Source organism: Solanum lycopersicum, chromosome 9, assembly GCF_036512215.1.
Source record: "Solanum lycopersicum chromosome 9, SLM_r2.1".
Classification (NCBI taxonomy): domain Eukaryota; kingdom Viridiplantae; phylum Streptophyta; class Magnoliopsida; order Solanales; family Solanaceae; genus Solanum; species Solanum lycopersicum.
The window spans coordinates 59527011-59546076 of NC_090808.1; the positions used below are offsets into that span (position 1 = coordinate 59527011).

A 19066-nucleotide genomic window follows, 5' to 3' on the forward strand; every position below is an offset into this window, starting at 1 on the left:
ATGAAATCTTCTCGCGATGTATAAATTTTGACGAGGCATGGAATCTTCTCGTCGTGTCTAAATTTCGGCGAGGTATGAAATCTTCTCGCGATGTATAAATTTTGACGAGGCATGAAATCTTCTCGTGTACATAATTGTTGACTCGCAATGCATGATTTTCCGCGATGCATGATTTTTCCGCGATGCATGATTTCCGCGATGCATGACTTCCGCGATGCATGATTTTTCTGCAGTATATGACTTCCGCGATGCATGACTTCCGCGATGCATGATTTTTCTGCAGTATATGACTTCCGCGATGCATGATTCCGCAATGCATGATTTCTGCAGTATGACTTCCGCGATGCATGATTTTTCAGCAGTATATGACTTCCGCGATGCATGATTCCGCGATGCATGATTGTTCAGTGTATAAATTCCGCGATGCATGATTTTTCAGCAGTATATGACTTCCGCGATGCATGACTCCCGCGATGCATGATTCCGCGATGCATAATTCTTCAGTGTATGAATTCCGCGATGCATGATTTTTCAGCAGTATATGACTTCTGCGATGCATGACTCCCGTGATGCATGATTCCGCGATGCATGATTCTTCAGTGTATGAATTTCGCGATGAATGAATATGTATATCACCTCCGCGGATAATGGCAAGACGATCTTCAAATAATATATCGACTTGATCGATAATGGTAAAATAATAATAGCACAACTATCTCTTCTGATGTAATGCATTGTCTTGATCGACAATAATTATCTTGCTTTGATAAAGCAATGCAAATAGCATACTCTATAAAATCGTGAAATCCTCGTTGAGATTCCTATTTGATTCACCTTTGAATTTGGCTGGACACTTTTGTAATATCATATTGTTGGGAATGTCTTGACATAAACAAACACATTCACAAGCATCCTGACACAAATGAGATGAACAGCCTCCCGCTATCAGTAACTTCACTGGTTTTGGTTATGGTTTTCTCCTCTTTGGGAGCTCTCCATATTCATCCATCGGGAGAATTCAGCCGATTTCAAAGCAAAGCTATAAACCTGCATCCACAGAAAAATTGTCAGTTTTAAACATACTGATATGTGTCGATTCCTTCGGTTGTTTGCTCCTTGTCTTGATATCTCCGGTTGATTTCCCGATCTCCCGACTCTTGATATATAAGAAAATATCTTATGCCAAAACAAATGAAACACAAAGGGGAAATTTTAAGGGAAATAAGAAATTTTTAAGAAATTAGTATCTTGAAAAAGTCACTGCCAAGTCAGGTCATGTCAGGCTTAACGAGCTCATTTGAGTCCGACATTCGCTGATGAGTTTTAGAGGCACTCCGGACTTGTAGGGAAAACCCATAAAGAAATTTTGAGGCCATCCTCAAAATTTCTGTCCCAGTTTACTGTCCTGCTTATCCTTCTACTGTAACTGAACAGATCGCGGGATTTTTAAGATCCTCTCAAAAATTCTGTCCCAGTCGCAAATCTCAACGTCTTTGGTTTGACTTGCTGAAGAGAAGGCTTCTTCCGGAGAATTTTTGAGTCCCTCTCAAAAATTCTATCCAGTTCCTATTGTAAAGGGGAATAGAAATCTTACGAGAGATATGACCGAACCCTTGTGGCGCCTACGTATCTCGTTGAGGCAGGAATCAGGTCAAACGTAGTTCCCCCTTAAGGTTAACAAGAATACAATTTACAAAGAAACCGAACGAGGCCGACAAAGGCCGCCTACGTATCTCATTCTTGAGAATTCAGGTCAAACGTAGTTCAGACACAAAGAAATTATTAAAAGGGAAGTAAATGGGGTGACCGAAGCCGACATAGGCCGCCTACGTATCTCGTTCTCGAGAATTCAGGTCAGACGTAGTTCATTAAAAAGAGGGATAAGAATTCAAATTGAACGAATACAAGCAAACAGAACGATTACAAGCAAATGATAGAAAACACAAAACGAAACTTCACGCATAGTATTTCTTGACAGCATCTGAGTTGATAGCTTGGGCCATACAGCGCCATCCATCTCTGACAGGACCAAAGCACCTCCAGATAATACTTTACGAACCATGTAAGGACCTTGCCAGTTTGGTGCGAACTTTCCTTTGTACTCGTCTTGTTGAGGAAAAATACGCTTAAGAACCAACTGACCAACTTCAAAATTTCTGGCTCTTACTCTTTTGTGAAACGCGCGGGTCATTCTCTGTCTATACAACTGGCCATGGCAAACGGCGACCATTCTTTTCTCATCAATCAAAGCTAGTTGATCAATCCATTTACCAACCCATTCGGCGTTACTTAATTCGGCTTCTTGGATGATCCTCAACGATGGTATCTCGACTTCAATAGGTACGACTGCTTCTGTTCCATATACTAGCAAATATGAAGTAGCACCAGTCGATGTTCTGACTGTTGTTTGATAACCTAGCAGAGCGTATGGCAACATTTCATGCCAACCTCGCTGTTTGTCAATCATTTTCCTCAAAATCTTATTGATATTCTTGTTGGCGGCCTCTACAGCTCCGTTCATTTGGGGGCGATAAGCAGTTGACTTTCGATGAATAATCTTAAATTGTTCGAATATCTCTTTCATTAGGTGACTGTTGAGATTTGCACCGTTATATGTAATGATGGATTCCGGAACTCCAAATCTGCATATCAAGTTGTTGCGGACAAAATCGACCACCACTTTCTTGGTTACCGACTTGTAAGAGGCTGCTTCCACCCACTTGGTGAAATGATCAATGGCAACCAAAATAAACATGTGTCCATTAGAAGCGGACGACTATATAGGACCGATGACATCTTTTCCCCAAGCTACAAATGGCCAAGGTGAACTCATAGCATTAAGTTCGTGAGGTGGCACCGGTATCAAATAGCCGTGCACTTGACATTTATGGCATTTTTGCACGAATTTGCAACAGTCATTCTCCATAGTCATCTAGAAATAACCGGCTCGAAGCACCTTTCTTGCCAAAGTGAGCCCATTCATGTGTGTACCGCAACTTCAACATGTATCTGTTCAATAAGCCTCACCGCTTCAGCAGCATCCACGTATCTTAAAAGACCCAGATCTGGAGTCCTCCTGTACAGGACTTCTCCATTTAGGAAAAAATTAAGATCCATACAGTGTATCAACTTCTTCTGACCAGATGTAGCGTCTTCTGGATATGTCCCAGACTCCAAGTATCTCTTTATGTCAAAATACCAAGGCAAACCATCTGGTTCTAATTCAACGTGTGAACAATGGACTGGATGTTCCTTCAAATCTATATCCAGCGGGTCAATGTAATCAGTATTCGTATGTTTAATCATTGAAGCGATGGTGGCAAGAGCATCAGCTAATTCATTTTGTATTCTGGGAGTGTGTCTGAACTCGATCTTGCGAAACCTTTTACACAGATTTTTCACATACTGTACGTAAGGTACAATTTTCGGGTTTTTCACAGCCCATTCTCCTTGAACCTGATGAATCAAGAGGTCTGAATCTCCAATAACCAATAACTCGCAGACGTTCATGTCGACGACCATTTTTAAACCAAGAATACAAGCTTCGTATTCAGCCATGTTATTTGTGCAATTGAACCGGAGTTTAGCTGCCATAGGATAGTGCTGACCAGATTCTGACACTAAGACCGCTCCAACACCTTTACCTTGGTGATTCGCCACTCCGTCAAAGAATAATCTCCAACCTGGATACGCTTAAGAGATATCTTCACCCACAAATGACACTTCTTCATCGTGAAAGTAAGTCTTGAGTGGCTCATATTCTTCGTCAACGGGATTTTCTGCAAGATGATCAGCCAAAGCTTGTGCCTTTATTGCCTTCTGAGTCACATACACGATATCAAACTCACTCAACAGCATTTGCCATTTAGCTAACTTTCCCGTTGGTATCGCTTTCTAGAAGATGTACTTCAATGGATCCATTCTGGAAATGAGATATGTAGTATACGAAGAAAAGTAGTGTCTCAATTTCTGGGCAAGCCACGTCAGAGCACAACATGTTCTCTCCAGCAAAGTGTACCGGGACTCGTACGAAGTAAATTTCTTGCTTATGTAGTAGATAGCCTTTTCCTTCTACCCTGTCTCGTCGTGTTGACCAAGTACACATCCAAAGGCACTATCCAAAACAGACAAATACAGCAACAAAAAACTCCCTTCTCGTGGCAGAACCAATACTGTTGGGTTAGACAAATAGCTCTTGATAGCGTCGAAAGCAGTTTGGCACTCCTCAGTCCATTTAGTCGGGGCGTCTTTCTTCAGCAACTTGAAAATGGGCTCGCATACTGTTGATTGTGCTATAAACCGGCTGATATAGTTTAACCTCCCCAAGAAACTCATCACCTCTTTTCTCGTTTTCGGTGGAGGTAACTCTTGAATTGTTTTGATCTTCGAGGGGTCAAACTCAATGCCTCTTCTGCTGACTATAAATCCCAACAACTTTCCAGCTGGGACTCCAAAAGCACATTTGGCGGGATTTAGCTTCAAGTTGTACCGACGCAAACGTTCAAAGAATTTTCTCAGGTGTGTCAAATGATCCGAACTCTCGCGGGATTTGATTATGACGTCGTCCACATACACTTCAATTTCCTTGTGAATCATGTCATGGAAAATAGTCGACATGGCTCTCATGTAAGTGGCACCGGCGTTCTTTAGGCCGAACGGCATCACCCTGTAGTGATATACACCCCAAGGTGTGATGAATGCCATTTTTTCCGCGTCTTCTTCATCCATTAAAATTTGGTGATAACCTGCGTAACAATCCACAAATGACTGCATCTTATGTTTGGCACAGTTGTCAATCAAAATATGGATATTCGGCAACGGAAAATTATCCTTCGGACTAGCCTTGTTGAGGTCTCTATAATCAACACAAATCCTGATTTTTCCATCTTTCTTGGCGACCAGAACGACATTGGCCAACCAGGATGGATATTGCGTTACTTCTACCAATCGAGACTCTATCTGCTTGGTGATTTCTTCCTTTATCTTCAAACTCAATTCAGGCTTGAATTTTCGAACCCTGAGTTGATAGGTAGCTTATGAGATACGACATCAGTACTCAACCCCTGCATGTCACCGACTTCCTAAACGAACACATCACTGTATTCGGCAAGCAAATGAACCAGGCTCCCCTTCTGAGTTTCATTCAGGTAGGTGCTGATCTTAACTTCTTTGACACATTTCGAATCTCCCAGATTCACCGTTTCTGTCTCCTCTAGATTCGGTTTATGTTGATTCTCGAATTGTCGGAATTCTTCTGCAACATAATCTGGTTCCCCACTTTCTTCGTCGTAGTCGTCAACCTCGTCGTTGTTTATCTCATTTTGTTTATTTAGCCCATGACATGACATGATATTGGCAGGTCTGTAATTTAAGTTACTGAAATTGTAAACAGACAAAATTACGAAAGTAAAGTATAACAAACAATTAAATAAACAAAGTTAAAATAAGGAGGCTTTCATTTAAAACAAAATGCAAACTTTGGTCAGGCACAGGGCCATGTCGCTTTTTAAACATCACAACGAAAATTCAACATTTGAACTGTTAAGAAAAATGCAGAAATGGTGGGTCTCGTGCCTCTTCCGTACAACCACCGATTTTAGTATGCATAAAATAACTCCTTTATACCAAAGAGTTCGGGACATCAGGATTGGCGTGGAAGTCCAATTCTGCAGCATGTCCCCTGGTTCCGCATCACGAATTCTAGCTGGCTCGACCTCCTATTCGATGATAGAATTGATCTCCTTGAAAAGGTCACAGATTCCTTCCCCACAGTCTTCAGGCTCGGCATGCTCCCGGACTGGATTGGATTGATACAGATGCGGGATCGGCTTAGCTAACTCTTGATCCTTTTTCTTCTTGATCTTCGCATCGTCATCTGTGGGGATGTACCCCAAACCATATTTGGATCCTTTAACAAGGACAGGAACTGGCCCGATAATCCCTTAGGAATTTTTTCCCAATCCGAAACCTGGTTCGAACCCATTCTACAGCATTACCGTGGCGATCATTCTGTACACGGACGACATGGGAGTCTGCGGGACCAAACCCTCATCGGTGGCATTTACCAACTCCACCGTGTAAAAATCTGAACCTTGTGGCATCTCGTCAAAGACCGGTACCTGCTTGCCTGAGTGGTTTCTTTCACCATGAATAACTAGCTCTTCATTTTTCCATACTAGTTTCATCATTTGGTGGAGAGTGGAGGGGACAGCTCCAGCCATGTGAATGAATGGCCTTCCCAAAAGAAGGTTATAGCTAGTGTCGATATCCAACACTTGGAACTTTGCCTCAAACTCCGCCGGGCCCATTGGGAGGGTTAAGTTCACCGCTCCTAATGTGTCCCTTTGTAGACCATCGAACGCCCTTACATTAACCTGGTTTTGCTTAAATTTTCCGAGGTCAAACCTCAGCTGTTTCAATGTGGACAAGGGGCATATGTTCAAACCAGATCCATCGTCTACCAAAACATGATTGACGACCTTTTCGCGGCATATCACAGTGACGTGTAGAGCTTTGTTATGGGATCTCCCTTCGGCCGGCAATTCATCATCGCAGAAGCTGATGCGGTGTCCCCAAATGACTTGGTGAATCATGGCAGCTACGTTGTCGCTGCTTGTACCCGAGGGAACGTATGTGTCATCCAGGGTTTTCATCAAAGCCTGTCTGTGGGACCAGGAGCTCATCAGTATAGCCCACACAGAAATCTAGGCTGGAGTCTTCTCCAAGTGCTTGACAATGGAGTAATCTTTAGGCTGCATTCTCCTCCAGAGCTCCTCGGCTTCTGCTTCACTTATTGGTCTTTTGACATGATCTTTCTTTTGTCCTCCGAGATCAAGCTCATCAGGAGTGTAGCATCTGCCAGATCTAGTCATGCCTTGGGCCACGGCCGTTTCTATGACAAACTTGGGTTTGGCGAGAGTCTTCGAGGTCACCAAGGCAACAACCTTTGCAGGTGTCAGAATAACGAACTCTTCTTTTTCCCTGACGCTTAAAGAAGCGACAACCTTTTCCAAGTCTTCCTGCGCAACAAGAGTAATCCTCTTAGTTTCACACTCATCTTCGTCTATTTCTATCATGTTGATGTTTCCACCCCCATGATTCGACAGCGGATTTGTATTGAAGTTCGGCGCCGCAGGCTAGAGGGAGACCACTTCCTGGTTGATCAAATTTCTGGATCTTGTGCTTAAGATTGATACAGTCTTCAGTGCCATGTCCAACGCTGTTGGAATGATAAGCACATCTCTGCTCTTGTTTGTAGAATCTGGAGTTGACATCCACGGGCTTGGGCCCCATAGGGTGGATGTATCCAGCCGCGGATAATCTTTCGAACAACTTGGTTCTACTTTCAGCCAGTGCGGTAAAGTTTCTGGAGGGCTTCTTCTCAAACCTGGGACGAGAAGGATCATACCCGTTCTGTTGAGGGGGAGGAACCTGTTGATAATTGCGAGCATTTGGGCGAGGAGCTTGGGTTCTAGGGTAGGGATTTGTCTGGTAATTTGGCATTGGAGCTTGGTTATTTGGGAGGGCTTTGATATGCTGGAGTTTGGATTTGATATGCGGGGGAAGGTGCTCGATAGCTTGGCTATACATTTGTGCAGCTGGGAGCGACATTCTGGTAAGGGGGAGGAATTTGATAAGCTTGGGGGTAATTTGGGTATACAGAGGGAAAATTTTGGGGATTTGGGGGTGGATTTTGATATGACAAAATTTGAGCATCTGGATAAGCGGGGGCAGCATGGTAGTTGCCAGAATGATTGGATTGTGGACGATAGGCTTGGTGAGACTTTGGTGGAGGCTTGGAGCGGTCTTAAGGACGCGAGGAGTTTCTAGGAACTTTTCTTCCCCCGTATGAAATAGCGGCAACCTCCTCTCTCTTCTTCCTCACAAGTCCGGAAGATCCAGGCGTCGTGGACACTCGGTCTATCTTTCTCGACTTCAGGCCATCTTCGATAGTCTCACCCACTTTGACTATCTCAGCGAACTTGGCGCTGATCAACAAGATGATCCTGTCATAGTATTCGGGCTCTTGCACCCGTACGAACACCTCTATAATCTCCTTCTCTGTCATCGGAGGCCTCACCCTCACTGCCTCTTTCCTCCGTCTGTATCCAAATTCCTGATACCTTTCTGTGGATTTCTGCTTCATTTTCTCCAAGGAATACCGATCAGGGACTATCTCGACGTTGTATGCAAATCTATCGATGAAGTCTTTGGCTAGTGCGCTCCAACTGGGCCATTGTCAAGTTTCGTGTGACGTGAACCATTCCAGGGCCTCACCGCACAGACTCCGGCTGAACAACCTCATCAGTAGAGCTTCATCTTTGCCAACTCCCACGAGTTGGTCTCAGTATACTCTTAATTGCGCCATGGGGTTGCCCACCGCTCCGAAGGTATCAAACTTCGGGATTTTGAACCCTTTAGGGAGATTCAAATCTGGGTGGATACACAGTTCCACATAACTTAACCCAGTTACGTTTGGAATGCATTGCAATTCTTTCATTGCCTTTTTGATCTCCTCCTTTATGTTAATATTCGTTTCTTCCCTCGCCTTCCACTCTCTCTCATGCTCCTTGTAATGGTTCAACTCGGAACCGTACACCTCATGCTTGGCCGAGATGGTGACTTGAAAGGTGGTTCTTTTTGGGAGGGGTGGAGCTATGGAAGGGCTCGGGACGTTCTGTGCAGTTTGATAGTTTTGTGGATAGTTTTGAGGGTTGGTATTTTGGGTCAAGTGGGGATGTGGTGTTTGGGGGTTGAAGGCGGTCGGATTTTTGTTCTGATTTTGGGTTGGTGGGGCTGTTTGAGTATTCTGGGGGTGTGGTGTCATTTGTGGAGGGTTGTTTGGAAGCGGTGAGGGGGTTTGATAGGATACTGAAGCGTATTGGGGGTTTTGGGTTGTTATATCTATCCCGGACGGGCTATGCACGGGTGTCGACGGATGGTTCTGAGTAGGATCCAAGTTGGACGAGGGGAAGTACGTCAGAGGTCTTGCGTCGATAAAATTAGGGCCAAACCCGGGTGGAGGCGTGTCTTGCCTTCACTGCATCTCGACCCTCATATCTGCTATCTGCTGCATCAGTTGCGCAATTAGCTCATTTTGCTCTGCCACGGTGGGCTGAGCCACCACAACATCTGTGAGGCTAACTTCATCATTATTGTCTCCCATGGCTGTATTTTCTCTGTCAGCATTTTGTCCGGGGAAGGAATCTGCGGGACCTTTTGATCTGGTGAAGTAGGGGTGATCTGCCAGCTTTTATCGACACAGATTAGTTAAAGGTACCTGAGAGGTGAAACAACTCAAAGGCAAATTTGTTAGTGCATATCCGGAGCACAAAATGCATAATATCGCACGGAAAACAGATAAACACATAAGTCGCTTCGTTTGAGGATATTTCAACCCACGAATAAGGACGAAAATATATTTTGAACAAATAGGAATTTGTTTGTTTAATGCTATCTCAGGAAGGCTGAATCAAGTTGAGCTATGGTCTTCTTGCAACTGTTTTTCGATGCCCATTGATCTTGTCTTCGTATCCTCGAAACACGGAGGAGAATGAAAATTTTCAGCGATAGGGGCCGGGCCGGGAAAGGCTGCCTACGTATCTCACAAGAAGAATTCAGGCCCAACGTAGTTCGAGTAGGATGAAATATTTTCATTCATTCTTTCATTGCGATTACAAGGGAGTTGAAAAACAACATTGAAATTCCTAGAAGATAACGACAGCATTTGGGTGATTTCCCATCTTGTGGCTGCGTCATTCCTTCTCTTTCAAACAATCAGAAATGGAGGCTTGTAGACGATCTCCTCCTCATCGTCCTCCTCAATTACTTTATTGTCAGGACTATTGTTATCTGCTTTCTGGCCACGGGCGAGGTATTTTCCGCCGTTTGAGTTGCTGCACGTCGTCAGTTTCTCATCGAGGGACGCACTTCTGGCCAACAACACAGCAGTCTCAATATCTATCTTCGCTTCCCTCGCCTTTCCTTCATGTACCTCCAAAAGAAGCAAGTTCAACCTTTTTCTTAGGCTTTAGGTTTCCATCTCAACCTCCTTCTTTCTTTTTATCTGCGATGCCAGATCTTCATCCAAGGTCGTGACCGCAACTTTGTAGATTGCCGTGGTCATATCTACTTTGAGTCCTTCCTCCTTAATCTTCTGAATTTCTCGAGTGACTCGCTCGATCTTTCTTCGCTATTCCTCCTCATTGAGCTCTGTCTGGACGTTCTTGCCTTGTCCATAGCAGTGATTCACCTTTTCTGAGACGATAGAGCGGTATTCAGGATTTGAGGTATGGGAGATGGATTTTTGCGTGAGAAACTTGAGACTTGGGAATTTTGGTCAGACATTTGTAATAGTGGCTTCCGTATACTCTTTGGAATTTTGGCTAGGAGTGGGTTTACGATATCCTCATTCAAAGCATCGTAACACATAAGCATTTAAATACACATATATATCACGTCCTAATCATGCATGGGGACCCTTTTGTGCCAAGGGTAGGCCTAGCGCATTCAAATGATGTACGTGTGAATTTAAACCAAATAAATGATTCCCCCCAAAATAATATTTAATAATGAGTAAAATGTTCGAAAAGGGAAATAGACAAACCCAAGCAGGGTCTATTAGAAATTGCAACAAAATCAGGCCCACGCAGGGGCTAAAGTAGTGTGAATACAAACAAAGAAAAACCCGCGCAGGGGCGATGTCCACTATGCAGCTTCGGATGGTCCTTCTCCGTCGTCGTCTTTCTAGATTTTGTGCTGCTGATACATGTACCTCAGCATCAACAGAAAACCTTCACCCAGACGCCCTTTGTCTTCCAGAATCTCGTATCGCATCCTCTCGATTTTCTGTTGGATCCAGCTGTCAAACTCATCATACCCCTGCCTCAGTGTCTCGATCTCTCAAGTTTCCCTCTCAAGAGCGTCTTGATTCTCTACGAACTTGGCATAGACTTCATTGGCTTCTTCCTTTAACTCTCACAATTCGGCCACTGCTTTGGCTTCTTTGTCTGTCACACTGCGAAAGCTACGCGGAATCTGAAAGGAGATATTTTGTATATCCTTCTTCAACCATGCTTTGTAACCTTTGTCATATCCAGCGTCGAATCGGTCAGGGACGATAGTATCTTTACCCATGCGCTTGGCGTTTTTCCATTCTCTGAGCATTTCCGAAGCGTCGTCCACTCTGTCGTCCCCAATGTCATATACATAAGCGCCATAATACGCTTCTCTGGGCATGGTCTATTTTTTCTGAACTGTTGCAAGACTCGGAATGGCGCGTAAGGGTGAATTCCTCGAATGCCAGGTAAAGGGAGCACGACACATCTACGAATCTCCACGACAACTTCCTTGGGTATGAAGCGGTCGAGCATCCATTGGAGGTCCTCCTCTCTCTATTTGGAGAAAATTTGGGCCCATCTCCCTCTTGTTCTCCGATTGTTCATGTTTGCCCAGAATAGTAAGTCGTTTAGGTCCTTGAGAGTGTTCTTGTTGTCGAGAGTGTGCAATTCTCGAGTTCCAGCACCCTTCGCCAAGTGGCTGAGAATCCACCATTGGAGGAGCAGATTACACCCCTAGAAATATCGGTGTCCTTCTTTGCATTTACGCAAGGCTCGATATATGTCTGATAATATGATCGGAGCTACGGAGTAGTACTTTGTTGTTCCTTGATTTTCGTATCCCTTGAACAGCGTATGGACTAGCGTTATGACTCTGGTGTTGATGCTCAGACTCGGACCGTGCGGGAAGACCATTGTTCCCAACAAGGCCACGACAAACGCCAAGGGGCGCACCTCATTCCACTCCCTGTAGGAAATCTTAAACTCCCAATTATACGCGGCGTAGAAACTTGCGTGTCCGAATCTGATGTAGAGATCTCTGAACATCACGTGGGAGTCCTGACACCAATAAGTGAAGTCCTTTCTTAGCCCTAACCAATCCGAGATGTTCTCTATGGAAGGTTTGTTGGGGATGAAAATATCCTCTTGTCTTCGGGCTCTTCTTTCTATACCCGTGCCCACGGTGTCTATGCAATCCCTTATCTCTTTTAGCGTAGGGGTAATTTCGGCCGTTCCGAAACGGAAGACCATCCTTTGATTGTCCCAGTACCCTGTAAGCACCTATATTGACTTTGGCCAACCATCCATGCTGATCAGCTCGGTCAAAGTCCCTACGTACTTGTTGAGGGTTCGTCTATGATCTCCGTCTAAGTCGTTGTGCCACATCGTGAGCTGAGGTGGCGCTGAGATGACCATGTCAAATTTGGGGAAGCGGTCCATATCTGTAAAACAGAAACCCATTAGACTTTCCCCTACCCCCAAGTTGGTTTTCACACATACGTTTTCGAATGTCACATAATATGATGCGTCATGAGGTCGAAGACCTTAGACGCGATTCGCGATCTTCTACTAAAATGGACTTAATACGCCTTAGGTATTAAGTCATCCTAGGCTGATGCCTAATTTTGGTTTTGGTTTCGCTCTATCTTAGGCTTTCTAGAGTTGTTTTTCAAATAGACGGTTACCTGAGTCGGACAAACATCGGGGTGGAGCTATCGAACAACGCCGGATGACCGCATTCCGACTATTTGTTCGATACTTCCAAACGACTTTTTGGATATATCTAAGAGAAGTCGCGGTAAGCCGCGTAACTTCCGTTTCCTAATGCAAACTATTTGCCGTTTGGCGGAAGTTATGCCATGAACTGCAATTTTTAAAACTAAAGTAATCAAACAAGTAAACAGTTATCGTAAATAGTCAAACAAGTTAACCTTAGGGTTAGAATCCTCCAAATGGTCCCCAGTGGAGTCGCCATTCTGTTTTTATCGGAAAAAATGAATTTCGGAAAGAGTCTGTTTTGTTTTAAAGATGATTTCGACATTAGGAGTCGCCACTTAATTTTTGAGAAAAATTAAGAAAACTCATTTTCAAACAACTTAAACAGGCAAATTGTTTTGAAAATATTTTATGGGTTCGGGATTCCTATTAGTGTCTTAGGAAGGTGTTGAAGGCACCTAAGACACTCCGTTAAATACGATTTTCCGGCGATTAACAATTTGACTATTTATTTTAACTTTTGCGAATCTTTTGTTATTGAACTTATTAGGAATTTACTTAGGCAAATTTTCAAATTTTGAAATATTTATTGTTTATCTTTTAATTTTGCGAATCTGTTTCGAAGTTAAAATTATTAAAGTTTTTGTCTAAACAAACTTTACGAATTTTAAGATATGTTGTTGTAAGATTTAGTTTTAGTTTTAAATTTTGATAGAATAGACAGGCGTTTCTACGAGGTTTGGAGTTTTCTAACCCTAACTAACGACATTCAAGCAAACATGTAAACGAATAATAAAAGAAAGAGAGAGAGAGAGATTTTGGGTCAAAATTCGGGTACTGTTCGCCTTGACCGAATTTTGGACCCACCTGTTTTTGGGTGTTTGACCCATTTCTATCTCGCACCTGTCCTAGTCTAAGCATGCAGAAATACTACAATAAAATCAAAACGATAAGGACTTATGCCCATTACAAGTAAGAATGCAAGAAAGTGAATAAAATCCAATTTCGCTTTCTTGGATTGCTTCACTCTTCGATCATTTGCGTTGTACGTTGCCTCGACTTGACAAAGGGATTGAGCCTTTATGGCTCTTCCAGAATGACCAAGAAAAGGGGAGACCCAAAGACGGGCTCGAGGGGGGTATTCACATGTCACAAAGAAAAAATAAATAGAATGAGAATCAGCACCTTAACCAAATAACTAACACAAACACAATTCACTTCTATCTCCTTTCATGGGCATTTAATTTTAAACTAAGAGAATTAAAATAAACTCACAAGAGTAAGCATAAAAACAACCCAATATTAACCAAACTTAATTTCCCGCAAATAATATATTAAACAATTAGACGGGAACAAATTTCTCTGAAACTAGAAAATAAAAGGAGCTGTGGTTCGAGTAAAAACAAAGTCTGCCAGGCAGTAAGCTGAACACGTAGTTGCAAAGAAGGAATATAGGACGAACCGGTATGCAACATCAATAGACAAAACTCCCAAAGAAAAAAATTACTTGTTCGATCGAAACGATATATAACAATCCAACACCAAATTGAATTTAAGCAGAAAATGAGAAGATGAGTGACATTTCGTCACAATTTCCTTATCTGACTCAACACAAGAATGACTCCATATTATATATATATTTTTTTACTGTGGCTCCACGAAACGAAACTTATATATATAATGTAACTAATAATGACAAATTTATTTGAGTCACCCAAAGAAAAGTGGGGGCAACTCTTCATCGAAACTTTGACAAAGTGAGAAACAAACAAAGTAGTTTATTAAAATTACTTGAGTTAATGGAACGCCAAAGCTTCAAAAATGGAGAAAACTACATGTAAACTAAGGAAAACAAGATGCAGCTACCTCGTGTGTTTCCTTCAATTAATTTCGAAAGGGCGACACTCACATACTTGACAGTACCGATGCTGAACAGGAAAACCCAAACAATACATGACCTTCAAACGACTGAAAACTCAACATAACTCCATGCGGGCATCTCAACTCATTCACTGACAGGATATGACCAGATGAAAACTAAGTGTAGAGAGGGAAACAACAATGCAGATTCGTGTAGATGCAATATATGTTAAGCGTAAAGTGGCAATAGCCTATGAGCAACCCATCCAATGCTCACCCGTACAAATTTTAAACAACCTTAAACTAATAACAAGGAAAGCATGTTGTTGATAGAAACCACATAGCGAGCCAACGAGGGAACACAAATTCGCAGACTAAAAAAAACAAACGAAAGCGAACCCAACAAGGTATTTACGAACATACAAAATCAACGTGATGCTTCGATGGAAAATGAAGATTAGACTGCCAAAGCAAAACATATTGTAAAGCTACATAAGCAAAACTCAGGCGATGAATGCTATCTCTCACTCGAGACCACTTCATGACTCTACATCGCAGAGACTCGAAGAGGGAGAGAAAATAGAAACGACTCGAAAAATAACATATCGGTGCAGCAAGACCGAACGAGAAACCACCATGTACATCAAATTCAAGGGAGACCAAATAACTAAAAGCATTCAGAACAAGACATGATCGAAAAGGAAAGAAGATTACCTTTTAGGATGCAGCGATACCGAGACGGGAACGAGCAGCAAACGATAGCAACTTCCACACCAAACGGAAAAATGCGAACACGAGATGATGGTCCTCTGTGACAAAGCGGTATTTCTGGAATTTCTGAAACCTTTCTTCCAATAAACAGGGAAGCCAAGGATTCTTCCACTCCTTTCCTTTTCAACCTCAAAAATCTCTAACCCAATTTCTAACCACGAAAATCCAACCCCTTACCATGTCTGAGGTGGGGGTTTATATAGGAGGGGAAAATTAGGGTTTCGCTAGGAGGGCGGGGGGAAAAAGGAAAAGGTTTGGGGTAAATCGGAACTTTTGCCCTCCATTTTGAAATTCAAACCTTGGAAGATAAGGTTGAAGCTGTCAATAGTACAATACTTGTACCATTTGCAACGGACAAGGAATGGGAGCCGTTCGATTGCGCTCCAAGGACGCAGGGGCAAGGGAATGGATCCATCTGGCCTGCTCACGTACGAAAAGGTCGTCCTCCTGGAGAAGTATGAATAGACAGGGAGCGACGCGGTTGAGCGCCACGTGAGGGAGAAGACGAAACGGAGAAAGTGCGTTTCTGGGAATTTTTCCTTGCGCGTAGGTTATGGATTGTGGGAATTTTGACGCATTTGGAGAAGCTTTCTGCTTTTTTGGGTTCGTACTATTTTCCTGAAGAACGCGTGAGGGGGGGTTTCCGTTTTTGGGTATTTCTTCTCTGGGTTTCTGTTGGGCATGTCGTGTGAGGAATAAGAATGGGGGGCGGGGGGAAGGGATTTGGGTCGGGTCGGAGTTTTTATTGGGTTGGGTTGAGGGGTTTTTATTGGGGCGAAATTAAGACGTGGGCCGCCTGAGGGAGAATTGGGCCTGGGAATGTTGGGATTAATTTTTAGGGAACAGGTTATGGGTTTAGGCTATAAAAAAGGGAGTTGGGTTGGATTGGGATGAAGAATTGGGATGATGTTTGGGCTTGGGAATTGATTGGGCTGGAAATTAGAAAAAGAGATTAAGAAAATACATAGGCTAAGAAGAGACAAAAGGGAAGGGGCCCAAATTTGAATCAAAAGGGAAAAGGAGTCAAATTAATATAAGCAAATTGATTTAAAACAAAACGAGTTTGGTATAAATTTAGTAACGAGCTTATTTACTTAGTAACATAACTATTTAAATTGTAAAATGGCGATTAAAATATAATTGTGATTTAAAATAAACTAGTTAAATAAAACATTTAAATGTATATTTTGATGGTTTTATGGGATAAGCATAAGATATACTACTTATATACATAACTATGTAAAACACATATTATCGAAAGTTATGTTAAACGTATTCGAAGTAACATAAAATTCATGTATTATATTATTTAATGTTCGCAAAATTTATAAAATTAATTAATTAAAATAATTTGGAAAACTTACGAAGCTCGATAATTAATTTACGCCGACGTGGGTCAAAATTGGGTGTCAACAATTGACATTTGGATAGATTATTTTAGGAATTTTGGCATTTTGCAGAATGAATTTAATGAAAATGGGTCACGTCAATGGGTGGAATTGGTTACTCTTTTATTTATTTATCACTATTAAGATACTATATTTTAATATATTGAGTTAGGTAATTAATCATTAGGTGTATATTATATGATTTAACATTTAATTTTAGGGTATTTGAAGAGATTAAGGTTCAATTACTGACTTGAAATTTAACAAATATGATAATTTTAGCATATAATTTATATCAATATATGAAGCTTGATTAGAGATATGACTGAGTTTTAGGGTCTATGATAGACATATAATAAATTGAATGCCCACAAATTCGCTTACTTATGAATTTTGCATCGTTGGTAGATTGGAAACGTTTCGAAAACTTTGCGAAAAGGGAAGGAACTATCTTGAGGATTCGTGGCTCAAGTTCGACATTTAAGGTATGTTAAGGCTTTTTAGACTTCGTTGAAAGACATTTTCCTAATTAAAGATTTAAATCGAAATAGACAATGGGTAAGGGCGAAAGTTGGGGTATCGTACCAATGATGTGACGGGCATTGGTACGAGTACCGGGATATAAAGGGAAAGTTAATTACAATGGAATTTGGGTTGAAACCCGAGAATGCCAAAGCATATGGGCATTGGCTAATTTATTATTGACTTAAATTCTTTGTGTGATTGTGTTTTTTCTTTATTGCACCTGTATAGTGTGATAAATGAGGTGGTTATATATTAAGCTGATATTAATTGATTGAGATGCATCTTCATCCCCTTTATTGAAATAATATTGTGTACATGCATTGACATGAAACTGAGTATAAGTTGAGCACGTAGAGATCGTTCGTGCTGGGGATGATGAGATGTTAAGATTATAATTTGGGCACGTGGAGATCGTCCATGCGGAAATTGTTTGACTTTATGATAGTGCGTTGAGATCGTCCGCACAGACACGTGAAGATCGTCCATGTCGGTACATGGACCTCGCTAGTCCCCCATGGGTCATGAACTCTCGATGTATTTTCGAGGAGTATCATGCATATACGGTTGATAAAATACAATCAATGGTTTAGATTTTTAGCTTCTTTCGTATTAGATATCAAGATCTTTTATGTCTTAGTAAGAACTGAAAATTTATGGATGAAGCATCGTTTCCTTTTTAGATTTCAATTGAAAATCTTTTAAAGATTTGACAATGAAAAAGTAAGAATAATAGCATAAAAAAGAAGAAGGAGAAATTAAACACTTACTGAATGTCTATGTCTTTCTTCAAGATTCACGCGCAGATGGTATACCTTCAAAAGAAAGGCAAATTAAAGGCAAATTTATAAAATGAAGACCGTGAAATAGAAACAACAACCTAAAATGAAGATTAGCTCACCAAACTAATCGATGCTTGACTTCCCCAAAATGTTTGCTATTTACTCATAGATGAAGGAGACGGAATCAATAGTTTGAGAACCAAATCTTGGCCGAAGTATTTTGGGAGACGGAAGCAGTAGTTTTCTAGAACATTTTCACCTGAGACAGAAACTTGGAACGAGATGGTGTTTTTAAGAAAACCCTATTTTTAGACGGATGTTTGGAAAGAAATGTTCTTTTTTTTATTATTATTTGGACTCACTTTGAGCCCAACAAAATTAATAAAATGGACCCTGGTCAAAATATAGTGTTAAAAAAAAATTTGCAACATCCTAATTAACGAATTATAATATCCGTCACTACAAGAAAAATATGTTTATTTAGATTAAATTCTAGTAACGGATTTTTTTTATCACTATATGTTTTAAGTTTCATAAAATATATTTATAATTCTAGTAACGCTTTTCCATCACAAATTCCATGTCACCCCTATTTTGTTGCAAAATTCGTAGTATAAATTAGGGCGCCAAAATTTTGCGCTATTTTTAGCGACTGGAAAAATATTTCGTAGCCAATCCGTTACTATATCGTACCTCAAAAAAATATTTTTAATTTTTGCGACAAAATATATATTTTGTTGCGAATTTGTCGTTATTTAACAATGAAATATAATTTGTCGCTAATATCTATCGCTAAACACAGTTATTTTAGTAATGTATATTAAGCTTATTCAAGCTTAAATTTACTTTGATTGGAAAGATTTTGAATTTATAATTCTTGAATGTGAAAATAGGGTGAACTTGACATCTATGATTTGTGGTATATATCGATTGATGAAGTTATGAAAGTGATTTGAAAATGGTGAGTAGTGGTGATATTTGGCCATGGAGAAGAAAACAAACTAGAAGTGAGATAGAAACAAATAATAAAAATAAAAGTACATCCATAAAAAAATATTTAAAAGAAAATTTTAATATCTTTGATCTTTACCGTCTTAAAGAAAGTGATATACACTCACAGTGCTATGTCTTTTGAACAATATACGAAGAAATGAACTATTCTAACGACAAAATGAGTCATTTTAAAAGT

General features: G+C 41.2%; 2 protein-coding genes across 2 annotated transcripts; both read right to left on the minus strand.

The window, feature by feature from the left end:
• Nucleotides 1–2979: 2979 nt before the first annotated feature.
• On the minus strand, nucleotides 2980–3558 carry LOC138338629 (uncharacterized). Its single transcript, XM_069289602.1, has one exon. The coding sequence runs from the start codon at nucleotides 3556–3558 to the stop codon at nucleotides 2980–2982; it is 579 nt and encodes a 192-aa protein (XP_069145703.1).
• A 135-nt stretch (nucleotides 3559–3693) lies between these two features.
• LOC138338630 (uncharacterized) lies at nucleotides 3694–6683 on the minus strand. Its single transcript, XM_069289603.1, has 4 exons — nucleotides 5989–6683; nucleotides 5092–5376; nucleotides 4102–5017; nucleotides 3694–3819 (listed from the first exon to the last, which is right to left on the minus strand). Exons 1-4 carry the CDS (start codon nucleotides 6681–6683, stop codon nucleotides 3694–3696), a joined length of 2022 nt encoding a protein of 673 aa, XP_069145704.1.
• Nucleotides 6684–19066: the final 12383 nt, after the last annotated feature.

Coding starts and splice junctions, on each gene's coding strand:
- LOC138338629 (XM_069289602.1), bottom strand. CDS start 3,558: ATGGCTGAATACGAAGCTTGTATTCTTGGTTTAAAAATGGTCGTCGAC.
- LOC138338630 (XM_069289603.1), bottom strand. CDS start 6,683: ATGAGCTCCTGGTCCCACAGACAGGCTTTGATGAAAACCCTGGATGAC. Junction 5,018..5,091: donor CTTGCCGAATACAGTGATGT/GTTCGTTTAGGA, acceptor CTATCAACTCAG/GGTTCGAAAATTCAAGCCTG. Junction 3,820..4,101: donor TGGATAGTGCCTTTGGATGT/GTACTTGGTCAA, acceptor TATGTGACTCAG/AAGGCAATAAAGGCACAAGC.